The sequence below is a fragment of the Chrysemys picta genome, unplaced genomic scaffold (genome assembly GCF_011386835.1).
Source record: "Chrysemys picta bellii isolate R12L10 unplaced genomic scaffold, ASM1138683v2 scaf20, whole genome shotgun sequence".
Classification (NCBI taxonomy): Eukaryota; Metazoa; Chordata; order Testudines; family Emydidae; genus Chrysemys; species Chrysemys picta.
In genome coordinates, this window is record NW_027052727.1 from 279,164 (window position 1) to 305,485 (window position 26,322).

The 26,322-nt window shown below is 52.6% G+C and overlaps 2 protein-coding genes across 18 annotated transcripts in view; one reads left to right on the plus strand and one right to left on the minus strand.

The window, feature by feature from the left end:
- Positions 1 to 1,132: 1,132 nt before the first annotated feature.
- On the minus strand, positions 1,133 to 25,677 carry LOC135977731 (fibrinogen-like protein 1-like protein). 2 transcript variants are annotated; one of them, XM_065578997.1, is made up of 4 exons: positions 25,525 to 25,677; positions 10,745 to 10,892; positions 4,650 to 4,759; positions 1,133 to 3,264 (listed from the first exon to the last, which is right to left on the minus strand). In XM_065578997.1, the coding sequence occupies exon 4, from the start codon at positions 3,164 to 3,166 to the stop codon at positions 2,585 to 2,587; it is 582 nt and encodes a 193-aa protein (XP_065435069.1). In that variant the 5' UTR covers positions 3,167 to 3,264; positions 4,650 to 4,759; positions 10,745 to 10,892; positions 25,525 to 25,677; the 3' UTR covers positions 1,133 to 2,584. The 2 variants fall into 2 exon arrangements, with proteins under 2 accessions (XP_065435069.1, XP_065435068.1); XM_065578996.1 differs by lacking the exon at positions 25,525 to 25,677 and having other exon boundaries at positions 10,745 to 11,458.
- Positions 7,282 to 26,322, plus strand: part of LOC135977729 (class I histocompatibility antigen, F10 alpha chain-like) — a 44,458-nt gene continuing 25,417 nt past the window's right edge. For 8 of the 16 annotated variants that reach the window (XR_010595146.1, XR_010595145.1, XR_010595147.1 and 5 more), the window contains exons 1-2: positions 9,531 to 9,699; positions 16,458 to 16,721. Coding sequence is in view for 11 of the 16 variants with exons in the window: in XM_065578982.1 (XP_065435054.1) it covers positions 9,639 to 9,699; positions 16,458 to 16,721 (325 nt within the window). In the remaining 5 variants the exon portion in view is untranslated. Of the gene's footprint in view, positions 7,401 to 9,526; positions 9,700 to 12,813; positions 13,225 to 16,457; positions 16,722 to 26,322 lie in introns of those variants that run through there. The other 8 variants (XM_065578989.1, XM_065578986.1, XM_065578990.1 and 5 more) reach the window with 8 other exon arrangements.

The window sequence follows — 26,322 nt, forward strand, 5'->3', positions numbered from 1 at the left end:
GTGCAATGGCAAAGCACCCAATTCCTCTGCCCCCCAACTGCCTTCGCTGCTTTAACGTACAACCTGCTCCGCTGACACCTCTGACTCCTGAAAGCCCTAATGCTCCCGGGGAGCAGGCCGTGCCCTGCCCTGCCCTGGCTGCCCCGGGTGTTACCTCGGAGGGAATCGTTCCAGATTCCAATGGGTGGCAAGTCCAGGGAAGAGCCTTATCTGGGGGGAGGCTGTACCAGACCCGCCCGACCCAGGCAGGCTCCCAGGTACTCTCTGCTCGGGGCTGATAAGGCTCCTTAGCAGTTTCTCTCCAAACAAATTCCAGTTCAAGACACCTGAGAGCTCCACAGCAGGGCAGCATCCCCAGAGCGCAGCAGGGCGGGGTTAGGGGGAGCAGTCGGTAGCAGCACCTGCCCCTCGTTCGGCAGGAGCGAGAAGTGCCAGCCACGTGCTGCCTCCATCCCCAGAGGCCAGGTGAGAGTGAATTCCCACGTCCCCGCACGATTGGTTCCATCACTCTTCTACACTTACATGGATTTCCAGTGTCAATGTTTCTAACATCAGCTTTGCCAGCTCTCCTTACACCTTTGTCTGCTAGAGCAAAAACCTGAAATGCAGCTACCTCCTCCTGCTGGGTGACTATAGACCTTAATGACAGACCTCGGAACTGCTTAGTCAAGCTGACTAGCTGCAGCCCCTCGGGTTGCCTGCTCGAAGGTGTGCTGGCCAGGCCACAAGTCATTTCTGTGCCTCTTCCCTGCTCCTTCTCAGCATTTGAACATCATTGGACTAGTGTGAACAAGAGTCTATACTGGGGAGAGCCCAGGGTCAGAGAGTCACTAGACTCTTGTGAAGGCTGCTTCCCCACTCTGAACTTTAGGGTACAAATGTGGGGGCCTGCATGAAAACTGCTAAGCTTAACTACCAGCTTAGATCTGGTCCACTGCCACCATTCCCAAGTGGATTCCCTTCCCTGGGAAGCCTTGAGAAACCTTTCACCAATTCCCTGGTGAATACACATCCAACCCCCTTGGATCTAAAAACAAGGAGAAATTAACCATCCCCCTCCTTCCTCCCACCAACTCCTGGTGGATCAAGTTCCAAACCTCTTGGATCTTAAAACAAGGGGAAATCAATCAGGTTCTTAAAAAGAAGGCTTTTAATTAAAGAAAAAAGGTAAAAAACATCTCTGTAAAATCAGGATGGAAAATAACTTCACAGGGTAATCAAACTTAAAGAGCAATAGGCCAGAGCAAAACGCTGCGTTAGAAATCGGATTCAAAGTACAGCAAACAGAGGTAAACACTCTAGTAAAAGGTACATTTACATGTTGAGAAAACGAAGTAAAAACTAACACGCCTTGCCTGGCTGTTTACTTACAAGTTTGAAATCTGAGAGACTTGTTCAGAAAGATGTGGAGAACCTGGATTGATGTCTGGTCCCTCTCAGTCCCAAGAGCGAATGACTTCCCAAACAAAGAGCACAAACAAAAGCCTTCCCCCCCACCAAGATTTGAAAGTATCTTGTCCCCTTATTGGTCCTTTGGGTCAGGTGTCAGCCAGGTTATCCGAGCTTCTTAACCCTTTACAGGTAAAAGGATTTTGGAGTCTCTGGCCAGGAGGGATTTTATAGTACTGTACACAGGAGAGCTGTGCCCAGAAACTAGCCCCAGGTGGGCAGAGGATGCCACCGAGTATCGTTCTGAGCTGGTGCGTGTGTGAAAGAGACAAGGCAGGCAGTGCAGCCAGGACACGGAGGCAGAGCAGGAAAGCCGAGCAGAGCCTGTGAGCATGGTGTGATCGTGGGAGGAGCATAGAGAGCTTTTTGGCCAGGTGCTGGCTAAAGAGGCTTGGAGCTGAGAGCAGGGAGGCTAATCCCTGCTGTTGGTTCCTGCTGTGTTTGGAGAAGCAGGACTCTGTATGTTCCTTGTCAATAAACAAGACATCAAAAAATTACCAGACTCCACTGCCAATTTCTGCTCCCCACTGGAACATCCCCAGGGCCCCAAACTTTGACTAGCCCCTTGGGTTGAAGAGGGACACCAATATCTTTATTGTGTGGTTTCGTTGCACGTCTATCTAATCTCAGTGGTTCATCAGCAACTAATTACTGTTGCAATGTTTTCTCATGTAATAACCATATTTATTAAAAACACAGAGGGCAGGTTTTTCAACCCAAACTCACCACTGCTAATACATGCAGGATTCAGATGTAAAGTCCTGGCTTTGAGTCATCCCCCATTTAAATGCTCAATGACAGTTGCTAGAAATCCAGTGTCATGATTCATTGATCACTAATGCCGAGGGGCAGTGGCAGGGCTGGGAGAAGCAGAGGTTAATGTGGGTCTAAAGTCGTAGTGAGTGACATGGCTTCCAGCGAGGCAGAGTGGAAGCGGGGGTCCAGTTATACACACCAATCACACTCTTCGTGTCATTCGAACGCACCGGCGGGGTCAGCTCTCAGCGTTTATTCCAGGGGATTTACTGTGCAGAAGCCAACAGGAAGGGAGTGAGCAGAGTGGAGGCATTGCAGGGACTGCACTGATTAGGTGGGGGATGGCGCGCCGTGTCTGATCTAATATTGTCTCCCCTTCTCAGCGGCGCTGGCTCCCAAGGAGGATGGGCTCCTCCTGCCGGACCCAGCACACGTCTGTTGGCTTAACCAGGATGAGGGAAGACTTGCACTCCCCACTCTTACAGAACCCTGCCCAGTAGATGTAGCCTTTCCCATTGAGCAGGACGTTCTGACACTTGTCATACCACCAGCCTCCATAGCTACTTGCGCAATTCCCACTGGCCTGGTCCTGATCCTTGTCACTTGTGCTGAACTTCATGTTGTCGTGTATGCCCCCCAGGCCGGAGTGGTAGGTGGTGAGATAGTCCTCGCCGTCCCCAGAGTACCTGCCCAGCCTCAGCGGGTACCCGCTGGGCTCATCCTCGACACTGAAGATGTCGTACTCTGCGTAGCGGGTGTTGTTGGATTTGTCCTCCACCACAAAGCGGACCTTGTAGATGGTCTGCCGCGTGAGCAGGGACAGGTACTCGTTGCCCAGCCAGTAATAATGCTGCACGTTCCCAAAGCCGTACTTGTAGGTGCTCCAGGACTCCTTCCAGGTGATCTCTGTGTTGTAAGAATTTCTCTGGACAACGGTCCAGCCTTTGCCTTCGGTGTCCATGTCACACCACACCACTCGAGGGGGAGAGCCTGCTGGCTGGATGACATGGAGCCCGCTGGGGCTGTCCCTGGGGATGTTGCTGCAGTCTTTGGGGAACCCTGAAATGCCACGAACATCAGGTTAAGGGGGCGGGGGGGAGGGGAGGGAGAGGGAGAGAGTGCGCGCTAGCTAGCTCAATCAAATCAGCCTGGGGTAACTAGAGGCTGGGTTTTTAGAGGCAGGTCCTGTGTATTTCACAATACTACAGCCACAGAATCCGCCCCGGCCATTCCTGGCCACAGAATCTGGCTCCAGATCTTACACTTTCATTTTACCAATAAAATAAAATAAGAATAGTTTCTTGCTCTGCTGGTTTTGAAGAAACCTTGAAGAGATGAATCAAGTGTAAACCAAGGCTCTGTATCCTTCCTGAGTCCGTACTGCTGAAGAAATCGTTTGGGGAGGGTGGGGGAGACGCTGCCAGATCCATCTCAGCGAATGTCAATTATGAAACCCATCAGTGACAATTTAAATGGGAGTTTTCAAAGAGCCTAAGGGAGTTTGACACCCGACTGTGATTGGAATTCAGTGGGATTGAGGCACCCAACTCCCTGTGGCGCCTTTGAAAATTCCAGACATCCTATCGAGGGGCTTGTCTTTGGGGCGGAAATTGTTCCGAACTATCCTGGTAGAATGAGAGCACTGTGGTTATACTGCCCCTCCCCTCCCCAGGGTCCTCCCTCGAGCCTGAGCCCCCACAGCTCCCCTACCCCCCAGACAATCCCCCTGTGTGCCCCACCCCCATAGCTGAGCCGAGCGGGAGGAGCTGCTGAGCTCTGCGGGGCCGGGGGCTCAGGGCCACCTCTGGAGCTGGTTCGGCCCCTGGCCTGCCTGGGCAAGCCCCTGAGCAGCTCCCAGAGCCGCTGGAGGTGTGGGGAGAAGGGAATGAAAACCCCTGACAAGGAGGAACTGGCTCTCCCTGCTGCCTGGACTCTGGGGGCAAGGCTTCTAGGCATGAGCGAGAGATCCCCAGCTGTTAGCCGGGGCTAGCCCTATATAGGAGTTGGTGAGATGGAAGGGTAGAACTCCCAGCCAATTTGGGGGGGTGCCTGGTTCCCACACGCTGCCCTGCGGTTGGCACCAGCGCTCTTCAGTCACTGCCGGGGCCTTGGCAGCCGTTACTGGAGAAAGGGATAACGAAGCTGTGTAAAGCAAACAGCCAGTCGAGCAGCACCTCCCCCACCCCGGCTGGCTCATTCCCAGGCGCTGGAGGCCTCCGAATGGGAGTAGTGGGCTCACTAGCACAGGCCGGCCTTGCGATCCCTTCGGAGAACTCAGCGTTTCTTTGGGCCCAGCGCTGGCGGGGGGGCTGGAAGGTGCATTCAGTGGATAAGTGGATCTAGGGGTGACCCCGGCATGGGGGAGAGGAGCAGAATCAGGCCCACGATGCCCTGATCTCGGATATGGCAGATGATAGAAGCTCTCTGACGGGTTCTCTACTCACCCCTCTCGACCTTCTTGTGGGCCAGGCCCCGTTGCCCTGCACGGGGGCTACGCAAAGGAGCGCCATCATGGACAGCGCAGACAGAAGCAGGAGAGAGCTGGACTGGAACCCTGCAGGGGACAGAAACCACTGGACATGAGACCAGGAGAGAGTTTCACAAGTGCCTAAATCCCACTAGAAGTCACTGGGATTTAGGCACTTAAGTGACTTAGCCACTCTTGAAAATGTTACCCTTAGACGCTAAGGCCAGAGTTTTCAGAGGGCTCAACTACTGGGCCAGATTTTCAGAAGAGCTCAGCTCCCAGGTAGGCACCGCAGGACATGGCTGGCTGTTCAAAGGGGCTCAGCATGGGGGGGGGGGGGGGGGGCAAGTCTCTGGAGACGGGGTGAAGCCCACCATTCACCTCTCCCCTGGCCCGGCCACTGTCTCCGTCTCTGCAGCCGGCCCGATTAGCACACAGCTGGGACCCAGCTGCAGGGTAAAAACCATTCAAAGATTGCGGCTCCGATGGCCTGGCTCCCGGGTCCCGGGCGGGTCAGGGCCAGCTGGAGCGCTCCCTGTGGTGGGGAAGGAGCTGCCGCCTCTCTCCCCCGCTGCACCGCTGCAAGGGGAGTGCTGCTCGGAGCAACCCCCTCTGTCCCAGCTCCCCCGTCCACAGTCACTATCACCAGCCGGAGGGCAGTGCCCGCTCACCCACACAGAGACAGCAGCTGGGCAGCCTCCGGCAGGGCTCTACCCCCCTCAGATGAGCGCCCGGTGAGAGGGGCCCAGGGCACAGAGCTGCTGTGTGCCCCACGCCAGGCATGCTGCCCCCTGCACTGCAGCCCAGCAGCCCAGAGGGGGACACGCTGCTGACACTGCAGCTGTTCTGTGGGCCCAGCTCAGGCCAGGCTTAAAGTGGGCAGAGTCGCCAGGGGCCACAGTCCTGGGCAAAAAGAGTTCAAAATGGAGCCGGGTCCCTGAGGGGTGCGCTGTAAGCGCTGCCCTAGCAAGGGCATGGCCATTTATTTCAGCTGGGATTAACATAGACACCCCTCCCCCGCCCCACACATGCTTTTCCCAGGCCACCTTCAGCACTCAGCGCAGGGATTCACAATGACCTTGACGGGATCAGCAGCCCAGAGCAATCCAGACTCTTGGCCAGAAACCGGCTCATTCACCCCCCGCCCCCCCGCCCAGGTATATCTATCACGACCCTGGTATTACATCTTGTGTAGCTACAGCCCACAGAACGCAGAGCACGGCATATGCAGCCCCCAGTGGTAAATAGGTTGAGAACCCTACAGCAGAGGCTCACGTGTGAAGCTCCAGAGGTCCCAAGTTTGATTATAGCTGCTGCCGGCCCATGACAGTTGCAAAATGGCAGCTTTTTGTGGGGTGAGGCGGGGCGGGGCGGGCGGGGTGTGTGTGTATGTGTCAAACCAGAACAGGCTAAAGCCGCACTGTCCTCCCTTTTGGACTACATGGGACCCCAGCTACCTTTCAGCGCCTCATGGATAAGCTACTACACCCCCATAATCATTATGCTGCTGCCTACCTGGACGATGTGGTCATTCATACCCCAGACGGGGAAACCCACCTCGAAGGTGGAGGCAGTGCTCAATACCTTCAGGCGAGCTGGCCTTACAGCTAACCCTGCTAAGTGTGCTGTAGGGTTTGCAGAGGCCAAATATCTTGGCTACATTGTGGGAAAAGGTTTGGTAAAACCCCAGCTGAACAAGTTAGAGGCCATCCAAAATTGGCCCCGACCACATCGCAAGAAACAAGTCCGGGCATTCCTAGGTGTGGTGGGGTATTACCGATGATTTAGCCCCCACTTTGCCACAAGGGCAAGCCCCCTGACAGACCTACTGAAATCCCACGGACCTGATCTGGTGAGATGGTCTGACGGAGCAGAGAGAGCGTTCACAGACCTACAGACTGCCCTCTGCAGTAACCCCGTACTGATAGCCCCAGATTTTACCAAGGAATTTATCCTGCAGACGGATGCATCGGAAGTAGGGTTAGGGGCCGTTCTATCACAGATGGTTGGGGAAGAGGAACATCCAGTTCTCTACCTCAGTAGGAAACTCCTTCCGAGGGAACAAAAATATGCGGTGGTGGAGAGAGAGTACCTCGCTGTAAAATGGGCCATGGAAACGTTGCGCTACTACCTGCTCGGGCGCAGATTTGTCCTCGTGACCGACCATGCCCCTCTTCAATGGATGCAACGGAACAAGGAGAACACTAGGGTGACCAGGTGGTTCTTATCCCTCCAACCTTTCCAGTTCCGTGTGCAACACAGAGCAGGGAGCCATCACGGCAATGCCGATGGCTTGTCACGTGTGCACTGTCTGGCGTCCCAAGCTGCCCAACCCCTTGGTGTTAAGCAGTGGGGAGGGATATGTGACAGACCCAGACCAGTGGGGTACAGAAGCCTTGTAGAAGGCAAATATACTGGCCATTGGATGAATAGTTTTCTGTTCTCTGAGTGACCAGAGCAGGGGCTGCACTAGAACAAGCAGGAACTTTCTTGAACCAATTTAAGGCAGGCAGGCTAATTAGGACACCTGGAGTCAATTAAGAAGAACCTGCTAGACTCAATTAAGGCAGGCTAATCAGGGCACCTGGGTTTAAAAAGGAGCTCACTTCAGTTTGTGGTGGTGTGTGTGAGGATCTGGGAGCAAGAGGCACTAGGAGCTGAGAGTGAGAAGGCGTACTGCTGGGAGATCCTTTTTTAAGAACATTATTGGATTTCTGTGTTTTAAGAGGTCTGTGCATGTTTTTCAGTTAGCTGGTGGCAGCAGCTGATTTCTGTTCCTTTTTTCAGCTCTTCCCCAGACAGGGGGGAAAGAGCTTGGGGGTACCCCACAGGAAGGAATTCCCAAGCGCGCCTTCCTGGGCTCTCAAAGGGGTGGCAGCATTTACCAATCCACGGCCAGGAGGATCTGTAACCTTGGGAGTTTAATACAAGCCTGGAGTGGCCAGTATTAATTTTTAGAGTCCTTGTGGACCCTCCCCCCTTCTGCACTCGAAGTGCCAGCGTGGGGAATCAGCCTTGACAGCATCCCAGCTGGAGAAGTTTCCCATTAGCCTGGCTCCCCAGACCCGGAGAGACCGGCCCAGGGCAGTATGCAAAGCCCAGTGATACTAACGCCCACAGTGACTGTCCTGCAGCACGGGGCAAACGTCTCAGGCCCCAGAGCCTTGGTACCTCCTCTGCCCCCAGGAGGAGACTAACGAAAAATAGTTCCCCCAAATGAGGTAAACAGCCCCATGACTTGCAAAAGCAAAGAAAATACAGGAGTTGGGGCACCGTCCCCTTGTGCTTAGATCAGGGGGCTGGAGCCAGGACTCCTGGGTTCTAGCCCTATATTTGCTGCTTCCAGGGCAAATCACTGGGGGCAGTGAGGCTGTAGGAGTGCCAGGGGTTGTTGTATAGGGTTACCATATTTCAACAAGCAAAAAAGAGGACGGGAGGAGCCCCGCCCCTGCCCCTCCCACCCCCCCAGAACCCCCAACCCTCCCCCTGTTCCTTGTCCCCTGACTGCCCCCTCCTGGGACCCCTGCCCCTAACTGCCCCCCGGGACTCCACTCCCTATCTAAGCCTCCTTGCCTCTTGTCCCCTGACTGCCCCAACCCTTATCCACACCCCCACCCCCAGACAGACCCCTGGGACTCCCATGCCCCATCCAACCACTCCCCACCCCCTGACAGCCCCCCCCAGAACTCCCAACCCATCTAAACCCCTCTGCTCCCTGTCCCCTGACTGCTCCGATCCCTCTCCCCACTCCTGCCCCCTGACAGCTCCCCCCCAGAACTCCCAGCCCCCTACCCCCCGCTCCTTGTCCCCTGACTGCCCCCTCCTGGGACCCCTGCTCCTAACTGCCCTCCAGAACCCCACCCCCTACCTAAGACTCCCTGTTCCTTGTCCCCTAACTGCCCCCTCCTACGACCCCCCCCAACTGCCCCCCAGGACCCTACCCCCTACCTGTACCCTGACTGCCCAAAACTTTCTCCACTCCCCTCCAAAAGCCCCCCCCTGTTTCTTGACTGCCCCCTCCAGAACCTCCCTGTCCCTTCTCCTGCCCCCCCTTACCCTGCTGCTCAGAACAGGGTGTTGGGCTCTGTGCCAGCCGGACACATGGCTGAGCTCCCCTGCACAACACAAAACCCGGTCCCTGGCCCTGCACAGGGCTGCCGGAGCGGGCTGCTGGAGGAGGAGCTGCCGGCCGGCTCAGAATGCGGGGAGGGGGGGGGTGGGAGGAGGAAGCTGCTCCGGAGTCCAGCCCTCCCAGCCGCTCGCTCTGCTGGGGGAGGGGGAAATCCCAGACATTGTGAGTGCTTTACAAATTCCCCCCGGGACGCTATTTTTAGCACACAAAAGGAGGACATGTCCGGGTAAACCCGGACGAATGGTAACCCTATTGTTGTGGGGTCACTCCCCGCAAAGGGAGAGGGGCGGGAAGGGGTTAATTCATGAAATCCAGAAAGTGATTAAAGTTCCCAGCCGGACAGACAAGTCCCTGAGCTCCAGGAAGGGGTCTCGGGCCTGGGGGCTGCAGGTCCGACTAGAGCTAAGGGCGCTGCTGGGACACTGTGTGTAGTGGGGGGCTGAGAGCCCCTGACCCGAACTGTGACCCCTTCACCTAGTGCCACCCGCCCCCAGCCCGGGGGTGCGGCCCCTCGAGTTCCAGCCTCGGAACACACGGACCAGCTGACCCCAGAGAGGCGGGGCCAGAGACCGGCCGAGCTAATGGCGGCTCCGCCCATTACAGCCCCGGGGCCCAGGTCTCATCCCGCCCCGCCCCCCGGCTCAGACATTCGGTTCCCCTTCGCCAGCCTGCCCAGCGACCGGTGACGGAGGCGGGGCTGCGCGCCGCTATTGGCGGGATGGTCCCCTCTCAGCCAATCCCTGCAGACTGGAGGCTCACACGGCCAGTAGCTGGGAGCTGGAGTCCGGTCTCAGCGCCCCGCGGGGTTCTCGGGTTGTGGGGCCGAGACCGGGCATGGCCCTGGCGCTGCGCCTGCTGCTGCTGGGGGCTGTAGCCCTGCCGGGGGGCCACTGCCGTGAGTATCGGGGGGAGACCCCGGGGAGGGAGGAGCTGGGTGTGGGAGGCAGCCGGGCTGGGGGGTGCAGGGAGGGGGGAGTTGTTGGGTGTGGGGGGCAGCCGGGCTGGGGGGTGCAGGGAGGGGGGAGTTGGGTGTGGGGGGGCAGTCGGGCTGGGGGGTGCAGGGAGGAGGGAGCTGGGTGTGGGGGGGGGCAGTCGAGCTGGGGGGTGCAGGGAGGGGGGAGCTGGGTGTGTGGGGGGGGCAGTCGGGCTGGGGGGTGCAGGGAGGGGAGAGCTGGGTGTGTGGGGGGGCAGTCGGGCTGGGGAGAGCTGGGTGTGTGGGGGGGCAGTCGGGCTGGGGAGTGCAGGGAGGGGAGAGCTGGGTGTTGGGGGGTGCAGGGAGGGGGGAGCTGGGTGTGGGGGGCAGTCGGGCTGGGGGATGCAGGGAGGGGGGAGCTGGGTGTGGGGGGCAGTCGGGCTGGGGGGGCGCAGGGAGGAGGGGGCTGGGTGTGGGGGGGCAGCCGGGCTGGGGGGCGCAGGGAGAGGGGAGCTGGGTGTGGGGGGGCAGTTCTGGGCTCTGCGTTCAGAGGTGTCAGGATAACCACACCGCTTCCCCCACCCCCCAGCACTGAGCGGTCACTGACATGGAACGGTGACGTTGCTATAGTGACTAGGGGGGTCCTGGCCCCCTTGTGCCAGGTGCTGCCAGGGTCGCTGCTGGGACACTGTGTGTAGTGGGGTGCTGAGAGCCACTGAACTTCTTCATCTAATGCCAACCTCACCCAGCCAGGGGGTGAGGCTTCGTTGGGGCCGGAGCACCCATGGGTGCTGCACACGCTGACAAGCCCGTCGCAGCCCCGTGAGGTGCTCAGACTGGGAAATCCCCGAGTCCAGGCGCTGCCCAGGCTGTTTCATTCCCCGTGTCTCAGGGCAGGGCGGAGCTTTCAGACATGATTCTTCCTGTTTGCAGAGCTCAGGTTGAGGGAGAGGGAGTAAATTAGCGCCCCCCCACACACCCATAGACCAGGGTTAAATGAAGGGAAAAGGCTTCTTGGATCTCTGACCTTTCATGGCTCCCAGAAGATTCTTCACGCTGGGTTTCACCCCAGTGCCTGGAACTCCTGAGTGTGGTTTGTCCTTGGCTACGTACGGCTAAGTTGTGTCAGCACCAGTCCAGTTGTACTCCCAGTCAGCAATGGCAATGGGTCGTATCTGTAGTGGAAGCAGGTCATTAGAGGTGTCATCCTAGAGAGGAGATGTTAACTCCCCTCTGTCTCTGGTGGTGTTTTAGCACCCCAGGGCGAGGGGAGAGTCTAGAACCCTGGATCTGTGATTAATCAGGTCTTAGTTTGGGTGCGAGCTCCCGTTGCAGAGCACAGAACAGCTGCTGCGTTTGTACTGTTAGGATCTCCCGTAGCTGCCGGATAAAGAGCTTCCGGATCCCAGTAGGATGGGGTGAGGAGAGGGGAAGGCACATCCTGCTTTTCCTGGCATGGACTTGAATTTCCCTTGTTCTCCATGAGGCAGCAGCTCAGACGCTGGGCAGCTCAGCAGCCCGTATTGATCCGGGAGAGGCTGCGGGGTGGGTTTGGGGGTTGTTTAAAATGGCTTAAGGCACATTGGTGCCCTTGTGACACCTCAGTAACAGGTGTGGTTTGACCTAAACAGGGTTAGGCCCCAGTGCAGCCTGGCCCTACTGGGTCATAGAAGATAAGGGTTGGAAGAGGGGAAAAGGACACTGCCCAACTTACTTGGGGTTTGCAAGAAGGCTGGCTAACCTAGTGAGAAGGGCTTTAAACTAGGTTTGTTGGCCGGGGGGGGGGGGGGGGTAAGGAGACCAAAGCCCTGAGGGAAGTGGGATACCAGGAGGAAGCAGGAGAGCACAAGAGAGGAGGACTCCTGCCTCACACTGAGAAAGCAGGACAATCAGCGAGTTATCTTAAGTGCCTATACACAAATGCAAGAAGCCTGGGAGACAGGCAGGGAGAACTGGAAGTCCTGGCACAATCAAGGAATTATGATGTGATTGGAATAACAGAGACTTGGTGGGATAACTCACATGATTGGAGCACTGTCATGGATGGATATAAACTGTTCAGGAAGGACAGGCAGGGCAGAAAAGGTGGGGGAGTTGCATTGTATGTAAGAGAGGAGTATGACTGCTCAGAGCTCCAGTATGAAACTGCAGATAAACCTGAGAGTCTCTGGATTCAGTTTAGAAGTGTGAGCAACAAGGGTGATGTCATGGTGAGAGTCTGCTATAGACCACCAGACCAGGGGGATGAGGTGGATGAGGCTTTCTTCAGGCAACTACCAGAAGGTACTAGATCACAGGCCCTGGTTCTCATGTGGGACTTCAGTCACCCCGATATCTGCTGGGAGAGCAATACAGCAGTGCACAGACAATCCAGGAAGTTTTGGAAAGTGTAGGGGACAATTTCCTGGTGCAAGTGCTGGAGGAACCGATTAGGGGCAGAGCTCTTCTTGACCTGCTGCTCACAAACAGGGAAGAATTAGTAGGAGAAGCAAAAGTAGCTGGGAACCTGGGAGCAGTGACTATGAGATGGTCGAGTTCAGGATCCTGACACAAGGAAGAAAGGAGAGCAGGAGAATACAGACCCTGAACTTCAGAAAAGCAGACTTTGACTCCTTCAGGGAAGTAATGGGCAAGGTCCCCTGGGAGACTAACATGAAGGGGAAAGGAATCCAGGAGAGCTGGCTATATTTTAAAGAATCCTTATTGAGGTTGCAGGAGCAAACCATCCCGATGTGCAGAAAGAATAGCAAAAATGGCAGGCGACCAACTTGGCTTAACAGTGAAATCCTTGCTGATCTTAAACACAAAAAAGAAGCTTACAAGAAGTGGAAGATTGGACAAATGACCAGGGAGGAGTATAAAAATATTGCTCAGGCATGCAGGAGTGAAATCAGGAAGGCCAAATCACACTTGGAGTTGCAGATAGCAAGGGATGTTAAGAGTAACAAGAAGGGTTTTTTACAGCTATGTTAGCAACAAGAAAAAGGTCAAGGCAAGTGTGGGCCCCTTACTGAATGGGGAGGCAACCTAGTGACAGAGGATGTGGAAAAAGCTAATGTACTCAATGCTTTTTTTGCCTCTGTTTTCACGAACAAGGTCAGCTCCCAGACTACTGCACCAGGCAGCACGGTATGGGGAGGAGGTGATCAGCCCTCTGTGGAGAAAGAAGTGGTTCAGGACTATTTATAAAAGCTGGACAAGCACAAGTCCATGGGGCCGGATGCACCGCATCCGAGGATGTTAAATGAGTTGGCTGATGTGATTGCAGAGCCATTGGCCATGATCTTTGAAAAATCATGGCAATCGGGGAGGTCCTGGATGATTGGAAAAAAGCTAATGTAGTGCCCATCTTTAAAAAAGGGAAGAAGGAAGATCCGGGGAACTACACGCCAATCAGCCTCACCTCAGTCCCTGGAAAAATCATGGAGCAGGTCCCTCAAGGAGTCAATTCTGAAGCACTTGGAGGAGAGGAAAGTGATCAGGAACAGTAGCATGGATTCACCAAGGGCAAGTCATGCCTAACTAACCTAATTGCCTTCTATGATGAGTTAACTGGCTCTGTGGATGAGGGGAAAGCAGTGGACATGTTATTCTTTGACTTTAGCAAAGCTTTTCATACAGTCTCCCACAGTATTCTTGTCAGCAAGTTAAAGAAGTATGGGCTGGATGAATGGACTGTAAGGTGGATAGAAAGCTGGCTAGATCATCGGGCTCAACAGTGATCAATGGCTCCATGTCTAGTTAGCGGCCAGTATCAAGGGGAGTGCCCCAAGGGTCGGTCCTGGGGCTGGTTTTTTTCAACATCTTCATTAATGATCTGGAGGATGGCATGGATTGCACCCTCAGCAAGTTTGCAGATGACACTAAACTGGGAGGAGTGGTAGATACGCTGGAGGTAGGAATAGGATACAGAGGGACCTTGACAAATTAGAGGATTGGGCCAAAGGAAATCTGATGAGGTTCAGCAAAGACAAGTGCAGAGTCCTGCACTTAGGACGGAAGAATCCCATGCACTGCTACAGACTAGGGACCGATTTCCTACGCAGCAGTTCTGGGAAAAGGACCTAGGGGTTACAGCGGATGAGAAACTGGATATGAGTCAACAGTGTGCCCTTGTTAGCTTTTTTTGGCAACATCCTTTTGGGTTGTATAAGTAGGAGCATTGCCAGCAGATCGTGGGACATGATCATTCCCCTCTATTCAGCATTGGTGAGGCCTCATCTGGAGTACTGTGTCCATTTTGGGGCCCCACATTACAAGAAGAATGTGGAAAAATTGGAGAGAGTCCAACGGAGGCCAACAAAAATGATAAGGGGGCTGGAGTACATGACTTATGAGGAGAGGCTAAGGGAACTGGGCTTATTTAGTCTGCAGAAGAGAAGAATGGGGGGGGGATTTGATAGCTGCTTTCAACTACCTGAAAGGGGGTTCCAAAGAGGATGGATCTAGACTGTTCTCAGTGGTAGCAGATGACCAAACAAGGAGTAATGGTCCCAAGTTGCAGTGGGGGTGGTCTCGTTTGGATATTAGGAAAAACTTTTTCACTAGTAGGGTGGTAAAGCACTGGAATGGGTTACCTGGGGAGCTGGTGGAATCTCCATCATTAGAAGGTTTTTAAGGCCCTTCTTGACAAATCCCTGGCTGGGATGATTTAGTTGGTGTTGGTCCTTCTTTGAGCAGGGCATTGGACTAGATGACCTCCCAGGTCTCCTCAAACCCTAATCTTCTATGATTCTATGATCTTACAAAACTGGGTGACTGGGCAATAAAATGGTAGGTGAAATTCCGTGTCGATAAATGCGAAGTAATGCACAGTTGAAAACATAATCCCAGTTTATACATATAAAGTGGTGGGATCTAAATTAGCTGTTACCACTCGAGAGATCTTGGAGTCATTGTGGATAGTTCTCTGAAAACATGCATTCAATGTGGAGTTTCAGAGGGATAGCCATGTTAGTTTGTTTCTGCAAAAACAAAGGGGAGTCCCATGGCACCTTAAAGACTAACAAATTTATTTGGGCATAAGTTTTTGTGGGCTGGAACCCACTTTGTCAGATGCATACACGAAAGCTTAGTCTTTAAGGTACCACAGGACTCCTCGTTTTTTTCAGTGCGCAGTGGCAATCAAACAAGCTAACAGAATGTTGAGAATCATTAGGAAAGTGACTGATAGTAAGACAGAAAATATCATATTGCCTCTATATAAATCCATGGTATGCCCACATCTTGACTATTGCATGCAGATATAGTCATTCCATCAGAAAAAAGAAATATTGGAAAAAGTACAGAAAAGGGGAACAAAAATGATTAGGGGTATGGAATGGCTGCTACATGAGGAGAGATTAATAAGACTGGAACTTTTCACCTTGGAAAAGAGATGACGGGGGGGGATATAATGAAAGTCTATTTTTCCACAGAGGTTGCGGAAGTCATGGGATCTGAGACTTCCAGCAAACTCCATGACTTCAGAACACGGCGGCCGGAAGCTGTGCGGTCCCCCTGCCACCTGTAGCAGCCGGGAGCGGTGGGGCGGCCTCCGTGGGTTGTTGGGGAACCAACCGCTCCCAGTTGCTGTGGGTGGCAGGGGGACCCGGAGCTCTGAGTGGGCTGCAGTTGCCTAGCCCGTGGGTGGTGTGTGGGTCACGCAGCTGAGCTCCCCATTTTGCCATGGATATTTTTAGTAAAAGTCACGGATGGGTCACGGGCTTCCGTGAGCTTTTCTTCGTTGCCCAGGACCTGTCCAGGTCTTATACTGCAAATATCCATGACAAAATCATAGTCTTAATCAAGACTGGTATGGAGAAAGTGAATACCGAAGTGTTATTTACCCCTTCACATAACACAAGAACTAGGGGTCACCCAAATAAATTAATAGGCAGCAGGTCTAAAACAAACAAAAGGAAGTATTTCTTCACACAACACAGTCAACCAGTGGAACTCCTTTCCAGAGGACGTTGTGAAGGTCAAGACTATAACACGATTCAAAAAAGATCTAGCTAAGTTTATGGAGGATAGGTCCACCAATGGCTATTGGTCAGGATGGGCAGGGATGCTGTCCCTAGCCTCTGTTTGCCAGAATCTGGGAACGGGCGACAGGGGATGGATCACTTGATGATTCCCTATTCTGTTCATTCCCTCTGGGGCACCAGGCATTGGCCACTGTCAGAAGACAGGAGACTGGGCTAGATGCGCCTTTGGTCTGACCCAGTCTGGCTGATCTTATGTTCTGAATAAATTACGGTAAATTCTGTGCACAGCCGGTGTCCTGGCTCCCACCTGTAGCTTGGACACATTCCCCTGCCCACCTTGCCTTCCCCAGCTTCAGCTCCTGCATCTCCCCTCCCCCAGTCCTCCTGCCCCACCCTCTCCCATAACACCCCCTTCCTTTTCCCCACACCGCACTCCAGCCCTGCCCCTCCTCCTGGGCCACCTCTCCTGCCTCACACTCCCCTGTACCCCCAGTACACTGTCCCCATATGCTCCCGTACTCCTCACATGCTCCAGCCCCCCTGTACCTCCCTACCCCTTCCTCTCCTCACTCCCCCTCCAGCCCTGCCTCCCTTTCTCCTTCTACCCCACCGTCTCTTTCTCCCCGGTCAGGCCATTCTGTGAGCCCTTCCCCAGATCTCCCTCCCACAGGAGCCCTCCTGAGGGATGGCGCTGCCTCTCGCATATTGCCAGGGGCTCCTGGCAGGGTCTGGTTCGGTCTGACTCTCCCCTCCCCCAATCTCCCCCCTCAGGCCTGCACTCCAGGCGCATTTTGGACACTGTGGTGTCAGAGCCTGCCCCGGGGCTGCCCTGGTACAGCCGTGTTGTGTATGTGGACGATCAGCTCACCTATGTCTACACCAGTGGGACGAAGAGGGCGGAGCCCTACACACTGTGGATGGCGCAGAACGAGGGTTCGGAGTTCTGGGACGAGGTGACCTGGTGGGGACAGCGCTTCCAGAAATGGTACAATGCGAGTCTGAACACCCTGAGTCAGCTCTACAACCGGACCGAGGGTGAGTGAAGGACACAACATGACCTAGGGATGCAGGGAAATGGGGTGGGGGTTGGGAGTGTGGTTGTAAACAGGGTGAAGGGACACCGGGATGTGTGTTGGGGATGGGGGGAGGGGACAGAGTCCGAAGGCGCATTTTCTCGCTGGAGTCAGTGTGAATGTGGGGGACAAAGGGATATGGGATGGGGGGAGGGGCTGCAGGATGGAGGGTCCATGCGAAAGAGATTTTTTGACACCCTCCAAAGTGGGACTCTCAGATTGTCCCCTCCCCAAACAGCCCAGACTTCTGCTACCAGTCCCACTTGCAGCTGCCTCTGCTGCCCTTCGGGGGGGCCCCCTCCCACCCCCGCCATTTTCCAGACATATATTTCCCAGACAGAGTGGCAGAGGTGCAAAAGCCAGAAGTTCCCAGCAGACCCGGCTAGTCCGACCTCCTGGTGACACAGGCCAGAGAATCGCACCCAGCGATTTCTGGACAGGGGGGTTTGTTCCTCCTGGCTACAACAGTGACTCTGTCAGACCCTAAAGCTAGAACAGGGTTCTGAGACGTCTTGTCTCAATTCCCAGATATCGAGTGATGGGGAGCCCCAATATCGACAGCCCCAAGTGTTCAAACATCACGAGTCAGACCCCCAAAATCCTGAGTTTGGCTTAAGCGTTGTAAGTATTTTGGGAATAATACTGGAGCTTATTTTTATTTGCCCTCTGGTTTGAGCCCTTAGGGGACACATTTCTGGGGTTTTCCCTGCTGCTAGAAGGACTAGAAGTTACTGCTGTAAGAAAAGAGAGCTGAGACTTTCCCCTAATCCCATGAGTCCAGGAACTGGGGATTTATTAAAACCACCCACTATCATGAAACGCACAGTAAAGTCACAAGAGCAGGCAGTGGTGCATTCACCCCAGCCCTGGGGAGAAGCTGCTCACCAGTGAGCCTCCTTCATTGTTCACTTTGTCTTATTTCCAGAGTGAGTTTATCTCAGGTCAGACTCCGCAGAGTGTCATCAACTTGGGCTGGAGAGTTAGTGAGAGAATCAGCCCCTGCAACGTGCAGATTTCAGAGTAGCAGCCGTGTTAGTCTGTATCCGCAAAAAGAACAGGAGTACTTGTGGCACCTTAGAGACTAACAAATTTATTAGAGCATAAACTTTCGTGGACTACAGCTAAATATGTTAGTCTCTAAGGTGCCACAAGTACTCCTGTTCTTTTTGCAACGTGCAGAGACTCCCGGGCTGCCTTACTCCTGGCAGCACAAACCCAGCACGGAGCCCCCGGGGTCAGGCAGGTTCCCCTGCGCACTATCAATAGACGTGTGCAGAGCCGTTCTTCCTGCTCAGTCCCTGATGTGGGGGGCTGTAGTCACCTGGCCAGGCCCCCGATTGTGCTGTCTCACTTAGCACGGGAATGATCCATAAGCGTTCAGTGCCTGGCGCTGCTGAACTGTCCCTGGCAGGTGACGGTCTCTCTGACGTAATTGCTCCTCCCTTCCTGACAGGGGACTCGCGAGTGACAATCCCTGTTTTCCCCGTGTCAGTGGTACTGGCCTGTCACATTGGTGCTCACCCAGGAGTGTCCCCAGCCCCTTGTTGTAGCACCTCCAATCCCTCCTGGCTCCCAGCACTGACAGCAGCAATGAGAACTAATTCCTGTCCTGCCCTGGACACCTGGGTTTCTGGTGGCCCTGCCCCAGGACTAAGCGACAGCGTGGAGGGTTGCCAAGTGTCTGCCCCCCAGCCCGCCCCCTCTGTAGCTAGTTTAACCCTCTCCTGACTAATCTCACCCATTGGTCCCCTGCTGCTGAGCCTGTCCAGCCTGACCTGTTCACACGGACACCAGCCTCCCCAGTGCTGAGAGAGGGGCTCCGCTCGCCTGCGCTGGGGAGCTGCTGTTCTGTTCCCACTGCCCCCTCCCCAAACCACTGTCCCTCCTGCCCTCCTCCCCCCATTTACCCCTCTTCCTCCCCCCCATCCTGGGGCTGCCAGATCGCCAGAGACTGTCCTGAGTCCTGCATCTTGACCACCAAGTGTTCTCTCTAGCTGTGTCTGCCCCCAACACGCACATGGGGGAATTCGGGGTCTGGTCCCTCTGAGACCTCATCGGTGCCCTGTCACGGAGTGTGGGGGAACTCAGGGCCCTGCACCCCCGGCTTCCTGCGATTCATCATGACTCTTAGTCAGCCAGTAAAGCAGAAGGTTTATTTAGATGACAGGGACACAGTCCAAGACAGGTCTTGCAGGCACAGACCACAGGATACCCCTCAGTTAGGTCCATCTTGGGGTCCTCGGGCACCCCAGCCCCCTTGGGAGGTCAGAGCCCTCTCTGCTTCCCAGCCACCTCACCAGCCAGCTTCCGAGACTCTCCTTCAGCGACCCCTCCCACAGCCTTTGTTCAGTTTCCCAGGCAAAGGTCTCACCTGGCCTCTAACCCCTTCCTGGGTTCTCATGTTACATGCTCAGGTATTCTCCGTTGGTCAGTGTCCCATCCCCCCATTGCAGACTATCCTAGCCACACTCCCCTGTCAGCATTCACAGACCACATTAAGAACAGTCCCAGTTAGTCACATGCCCCACCCTGCTTATCCCTGTGGAGTGCAGCATGGAGGAGAAGAGGGGTGGGTGGGGAGGGCTGACCCACCCCACTCCTCTCGGGCACCTGGCTTGGGATCTCTGCGTGTCTGTGACCAGCCGCCCTGCATCTCTTCAGATTCTCAAAAGTTTCAGAGTAGCAGCCGTGTTAGTCTGTATCCGCAAAAAGAAGAACAGGAGGACTTGTGGCACCTTAGAGACTAACAAATTTATTAGAGCATAAGCTTTCGTGGACTACAGCCCACTTCTTCGGATGCATATAGAATGGAACATATATTGAGGAGATATATATACACACACAGACAGAGAGCATAAACAGGTGGGAGTTGTCTTACCACCTCTGAGAGGCCAATTAATTAAGAGAAAACAAACTTTTGAAGTGATAATCAAGCTAGCTCAGTACAGACAGTTAGATAACAAGTGTGAGAATACTTACAAGGCGAGATAGATTCAATGTTTGTAATGGCTCAGCCATTCCCAGTCTTTATTCAAACCGGAGTTGATTGTGTCTAGTTTGCATATCAATTCTAGCTCAGCAGTTTCTCGTTGGAGTCTGTTTTTGAAGTTTTTCTGTTGTAATATAGCCACCCGCAGGTCTGTCACTGAATGACCAGACAGGTTAAAGTGTTCTCCCACTGGTTTTTGAGTATTTTGATTCCTGATGTCAGATTTGTGTCCATTAATTCTTTTGCGTAGAGACTGTCCGGTTTGGCCAATGTACATGGCAGAGGGGCATTGCTGGCACATGATGGCATATATCACATTGGTAGATGTGCAGGTGAACGAGCCCCTGATGGTATGGCTGATGTGATTAGGTCCTATGATGATGTCACTGGAATAGATATGTGGACAGAGTTGGCATCGGGGTTTGTTACAAGGATAGGTTCCTGGGTTAGTGGTTTTGTTCAGTGATGTGTGGTTGCTGGTGAGTATTTGCTTTAGGTTCGGGGGTTGTCTGTAAGCGGGGGTTGTCCCAAGATCTTGGGAGACAGACCTGTCCTCGCTTACAGACAACCCCCGAACCTAAAGCAAATACTCATCAGCAACCACACATCACTGAACAAAACCACTAACCCAGGAACCTATCCTTGTAACAAACCCCGATGCCAACTCTGTCCACATATCTATTCCAGTGACATCATCATAGGACCTAATCACATCAGCCATACCATCAGGGGCTCGTTCACCTGCACATCTACCAATGTGATATATGCCATCATGTGCCAGCAATGCCCCTCTGCCATGTACATTGGCCAAACCGGACAGTCTCTACGCAAAAGAATTAATGGACACAAATCTGACATCAGGAATCAAAATACTCAAAAACCAGTGGGAGAACACTTTAACCTGTCTGGTCATTCAGTGACAGACCTGCGGGTGGCTATATTACAACAGAAAAACTTCAAAAACAGACTCCAACGAGAAACTGCTGAGCTAGAATTGATATGCAAACTAGACACAATCAACTCCGGTTTGAATAAAGACTGGGAATGGCTGAGCCATTACAAACATTGAATCTATCTCGCCTTGTAAGTATTCTCACACTTATTATCTGTCTGTACTGAGCTAGCTTGATTATCACTTCAAAAGTTTGTTTTCTCTTAATTAATTGGCCTCTCAGAGGTGGTAAGACAACTCCCACCTGTTTATGCTCTCTGTCTGTGTGTGTATATATATCTCCTCAATATATGTTCCATTCTATATGCATCCGAAGAAGTGGGCTGTAGTCCACGAAAGCTTATGCTCTAATAAATTTGTTAGTCTCTAAGGTGCCACAAGTCCTCCTGTTCTTCTTTTTTCAGATTCTCAGTGGTTCTCTCGTTACTCCATCCCTCTTCACCTCAGTTGTTTTCTCACTTTTTGACTTTAGTTGATTGGTATAAATCAGCAGTGTCCAATAGAAATTCGATGCTAGCCACACTTGTGGTTTTGAATTTTTCTTATTAGCCACATTACAAAAAAGCCACATGCATTAGCCACAATTCAATAGCCTATTAGCCACCTGTGGCTAGTGGCGAACATATTGGACACCACTGATATAAATAGTTAGTTGGACTCTTCTAGCAGAGTTTCTTCTGCTCCTGAAACTGGGCATGTCTCGGTCTCCGGGCTTCAGACCCGGTGCCTCCTGTGGCAAGCCCATGCCTTTGAGCGACCTGCACTCCAGCTGTCTAAAGTGCTTGGATGAGACTCCTATTGCGGATCGCTGTCAGCTCTTCCACCAGTTCAGTCCACATCTGAAAAAGGACAGGGAGGCCAGGCTGAAGTTGTGACGGGTTTGGTCACAGAGACTCCCCTTGAGACTGTCACTGCATGTCCTGGGATACCACTGAGAAAAACCCTCCTACCCGAACAGGTTTCCCTCCACTCCCGTCTTGCTGAGTTAGACACACCAGTCACCTCCAGCACAGACACAGAGGTTGGGCCACAGAAACAGATTCACTCAGCCCAGGGGCTTCTCAGTTAACAGGGACTTTCCCAGCACCCAGTATTCAACCTTTTTGGGAGCCCAAACCCCAAATAAATCCCTTTTACTCTGTATAAAGCTTATACAGGATAAATTCATAAATTGTCCACCCTCTATAACACTGATCGAGAGATATGCACAACTGTTTGCTCCCCCAGGTATTAATCACTTACTCTGGGTTTATTAATAAACAAAAGTGATTTTATTAAGTATAGAAAATAGGATTTAAGTGATTTCAAGTAATAGACAGAACAAAGTAAGTAACAGAGCAAATTGAAACAAAACACTCAAGTCTAAGCCTAATACATTAAGAAACTGATTACAGGAAATATATCATCCTCAAAGATGTTCCAATAAGTTTACTTCACAGACTGGACTCTTTCCTAGTCTGGGCCCAATCCTTTCCCCGGTACAGTCTTTGTTAGATCCAGCAGACATCTCATTTGATAAGCAGGGGTTTTCTCATGACTGGCACCCCCTTTTATAACCTTGGCACAAGGTGGGAATCTTTTCTCTTTCTGGGTCCCTGCCCCTCTTGCTAAATGGAAAAGTACCAGATTTAAGATGGATTTCACTAGCAGGTGACATGGTCAAGTCTCCATTCCTCCTTGGTTGGCCCCTATGTACACAGGAAGGCTTTCAGGTAAATAAATCATTCACCATCAATTGCCCTAATCAATGGGAGCCATCAAGTTCCCAATGCCCCATTGACGGCCCTCACCTGGTGTGACTACAACAGTGATACAAGTTTCATATTTCCCCAATTCCAGACATAGAAATAATACATGAAAACAAATAGGATGAACACACTCAGTAGATTACAAGCTTTCTAATGACATCATACAAGAGACGTTTTGCATAAAGCATATTCCAGTTACATCATATTCACATTCATAATCATATTTCCATAAAGTATGTGGAGTGCAACGTCACAATCCTTAATCCTGAGTGCCAAAGTGGGTCTCTGACCCATTCTAGACCTGCAACATCTCAAAGACTGAAGTTGTGCATTGTCTCCATCATTCCTTCCCTGGATGTAGGGGACTGGGACGCCACCCTCGATTTGAAAGATGCCTATTTCCACACCTCTACTTTCCGAGGCCCCAGAAGGTTTCTTGGGATCGTTGTGAACCAGACTCATTGCCAGTTTACCATCCTCCCGTTCAGCCTGTCAGCAGCCTAATGGGTCTTTATGAAATGCTGGTAATAGTGGCAGCCTTCCTGAGAAGGTGAGGGGTGCATGTGTATCTGTACCTCAGTGACTGGCTGGTCAATGACCAGTTCAATCCCAGATGAAAGCCAGCATCCACCTCGTCCAAACAACCTTTCGAGCACTGGGCCTGCTGATAAACGAGCAGAAGCCAACACTCCTCCCGGCTCAGAGGATAGTGTTTATCGGAGCGTTGCTCAATTCTACCCAGGCCAGGGCCTTCCTCCCAGGAGCCCACTTCCAGTTAGTGTAGTCACAGGTCAAGGCCCACTCAGGCTGTTGGGTCGCATGGTCGCGTGCCTATACGAGGTGTGGTATGCGAGGTTGCACCTCAGACCCCTACAGGCTTGGCTGGCCTCAGTGTACCGGCCAAACAGCCATCATTTGGACTCGGTGCTCACAGTGCCTGCCCATCTTTGGCACCTCACGACACAAGGTCAGTGGTCCCGGCAGCAACTCTTGCTATGGATAAACGTCAGAGAGCTCAGAGCGGTTGGCCTAGCATGTCAGGTGTTGTTACCCACCATTGCAAGCAAGGTGGTGCAAGTTCTTACAGACAATATGGCAGCCATGTTTTACATCAACAGGCAGAGAGCAGCCCGCTCTTCTCCCCACTGTGTCAGGAGGCCATTTGCTTGTGGGAGTTCTTCATAAAGCACTCAATCCACCTCAAAGCTTCTCCCCTTTTGGGAGCCCAGAACAAGCTGGCAACTCAGATCTTCTCACCATGAATGGTCCCTATGCCCCAACATAGCAAGGACCATTTTCCAGTGGTGGGTACTCCCCTCGTAGACCTGTTCATGACCAGACAGAACAGGAAATGTCAGCCGTTCTGCTGTCTGTGTGACTGCAACCCGGGCTCACTCACAGATGTCGTCTTACTCTCTTGGAGAAATCACCTGTTCTGCGCCTTTCCCCTCTCCCCCCAATTCCTTTTGTGCACAAGATCTTGCTGAAGATCAAGAGCGAAGATTATTCTCATAGCCTCAACCTGGCCACATCAGCACTAGTTTGGCTTATTTCTAGACCTGTCAGTAGCAACTCCAATGCCGCTCCCTCCCCTTCTGGACCTGGTCTCGCAAGATCGCGGCCAAATGCTCCATCTGCCTGACGGGTCCATGTTTAAACCTGCAGAACTGGCCTGTTCGGAGCAGGTCTGCTAGGTTTTGCTAGGCAGTAGGAATCCAATTACCAGAGCTACTTACCTTGCCAAGTGGAAGCGTTTCTCCATTTGGTCTACCCTGCAAGGCCTCTCACCGGGGTGCCAGAATCGCCCTATGAGTGTGGGGGGCTACCGGTGCTGAAACTGTGACTCCACCTCTTCCCCTCCCCCCCGCTTCACTTCTTCTCAGGCTCTGCCCACTCCTCCCCTTCCCCTCCCCCCGCTCTCACCTGCTGCTAAAGTGGCAGGGCCATGGCCCCTTGGTCCCCCTGTTCCGGTCCCCTGCCTCCTCACCCACTGAGTCATCTTTCAGATGAAGCAGATACTCCAGAACCGTCTGGGAACAGCCAGGTCTAGCGATTTCATCCGTTAAGGTACACCTAGGAGTGATCTCTGCATTCTACCCCTGCTGGGTGGTCAGTCAGGTTTTTCACATGAAATGTCCATTCCCTTCCTCGAGGGCTTTGAAAGGCTGTACCCACAAATCTGGGAACCCCTCTGTGATAAATGAGTGGGGGTAGCACCCCAACCATTCAGTAGCTATTGAATCCTCCTTAGCAGCGGTACCCTAACTGCCTTCCCTGTAAAGAGTTAAGAAGTAAGCTTAAAATGAGTTGGCACCTGACCAGGGGAACCAGTAAGGAAGCTGTACCCTCTCAAATTGGGAAAAAGTGCTGGGTGTGTGGGTCTTTTGTTCTCTTTGCTGCAGAGGGAGAGGGCAGTACTTATGCCGTAAAAAGCTCTGGGCCAGGTATGAAAAATCATCAGGATCATACCTAGAAACTACTCATTTGGAACCACCGATATGGAAGTTGTCAGGGTTCCCTCCCCACTCTAAACTCTAGGGTAAAGACGTGGGGACCCGCATGAAGAGCTCCTAAGCTTTTTCTACCAGCTTAGGTTAAAACCCCCAAGGTACAAAATTCCCTGCACCCTGATAAATGCTTCTCTCACTGCCACCATCAAGTGTTTTAAACAGGAATCCTGGAAAGGAACCACTTGAAGTTCCCCTTCCCCCCCAAAATACCCTCTCAAGCCCGTACACCCCCTTTCCTGGGAAGCTTGAGAATAATCTCCTAACCAATTGGTTACACAGTGATCTAAAAACCCACTCCCGGGGTTTTAAAACCATAGAAAACAGTCAGGTTCTTAAAAGAAGGATTTTATTAAAACAAAGAAGGTAAAATCATCTCTGTAAAATCAGGATGGTAACTATTTTACAGGGTACTCAATTTCCAAACTCAGAGGGATTCCCCCTCTGGACAAAATCTTACAGTTACAGAAAAAACAGGAATAACCCCCCCCCCCCCCCCCCCTCTAACACAGGGAAAGCTCACCAAGCAAAACAAACAGAAACCTACTCGCAATGCTGACTAAACTTACTTTAGAAAAGTGAGGTTTGGTGAGAAGATGACTGGTTGAGGAGATTGATTTTCTGCAGGTACTTCTTGTCTCCCAAGATCACTCTGACTCAGACAAAGAGCCACACACAAAGTCTTCCCCCATCCCAAGATTTGAAAGTATCTTGTCCCCTTATTGGTCCGATGCCAGCCAGGTCAGGTGTCAGTCTGGTTACCTGAATTTCTTAACCCTTTACTGGTAAGAGGATTTTATAGCACTGCATCAGACCCTCTCCCCCGTCCCTTTATATTTATGACAGAAGTAGAACAAGAAATATTCAGGTAGACACGATTAGGCCGATCTCTTTTTATGGCTTGTGGATTCCTGTGTGCTAACCCCACGTGCTTTTGTTTTGTTGTAACCTTTAAACTGGATCCCAAGAAAGCTACTCTTGGTGATTAATCCTTGCAGTTGCTCTTTTAAGATCTAGCAATAACCTAAGTTTTCCAAGGGTGTTTTTTCTTTTTTTTTTAAATAAAATTTCCTTTTTGTAAGAACATGACTGGATTTCTGTGTCTTATGAGGTAAAGAGGTTGTGCATATATTAATCAGCTAATACAACCGCTGGGTTCTCCTTTTCTTTTGTTTCCTTTCTTGGCTTTCCCGAAGAAGGGGTGGAAAAGCCGAGGAGCCCCAGAAAAACTTCCCAAGAGAATTCTTCTGGATTGGCAAAAGGCAGATTTTCACTTGGGTGGTGGCAGCATTACCAGGCTGGAGTGGCCAGTATTAATTTTTCGAGTCCTTGCAGGCTCCCACCTTCTGCACTCGAAATGCCAGAGT

What these genes read in the sequence shown, in the direction of transcription:
- LOC135977731 (XM_065578997.1), bottom strand. Translation starts at nt 3,166, where the DNA reads ATGGACACCGAAGGCAAAGGCTGGACCGTTGTCCAGAGAAATTCTTAC.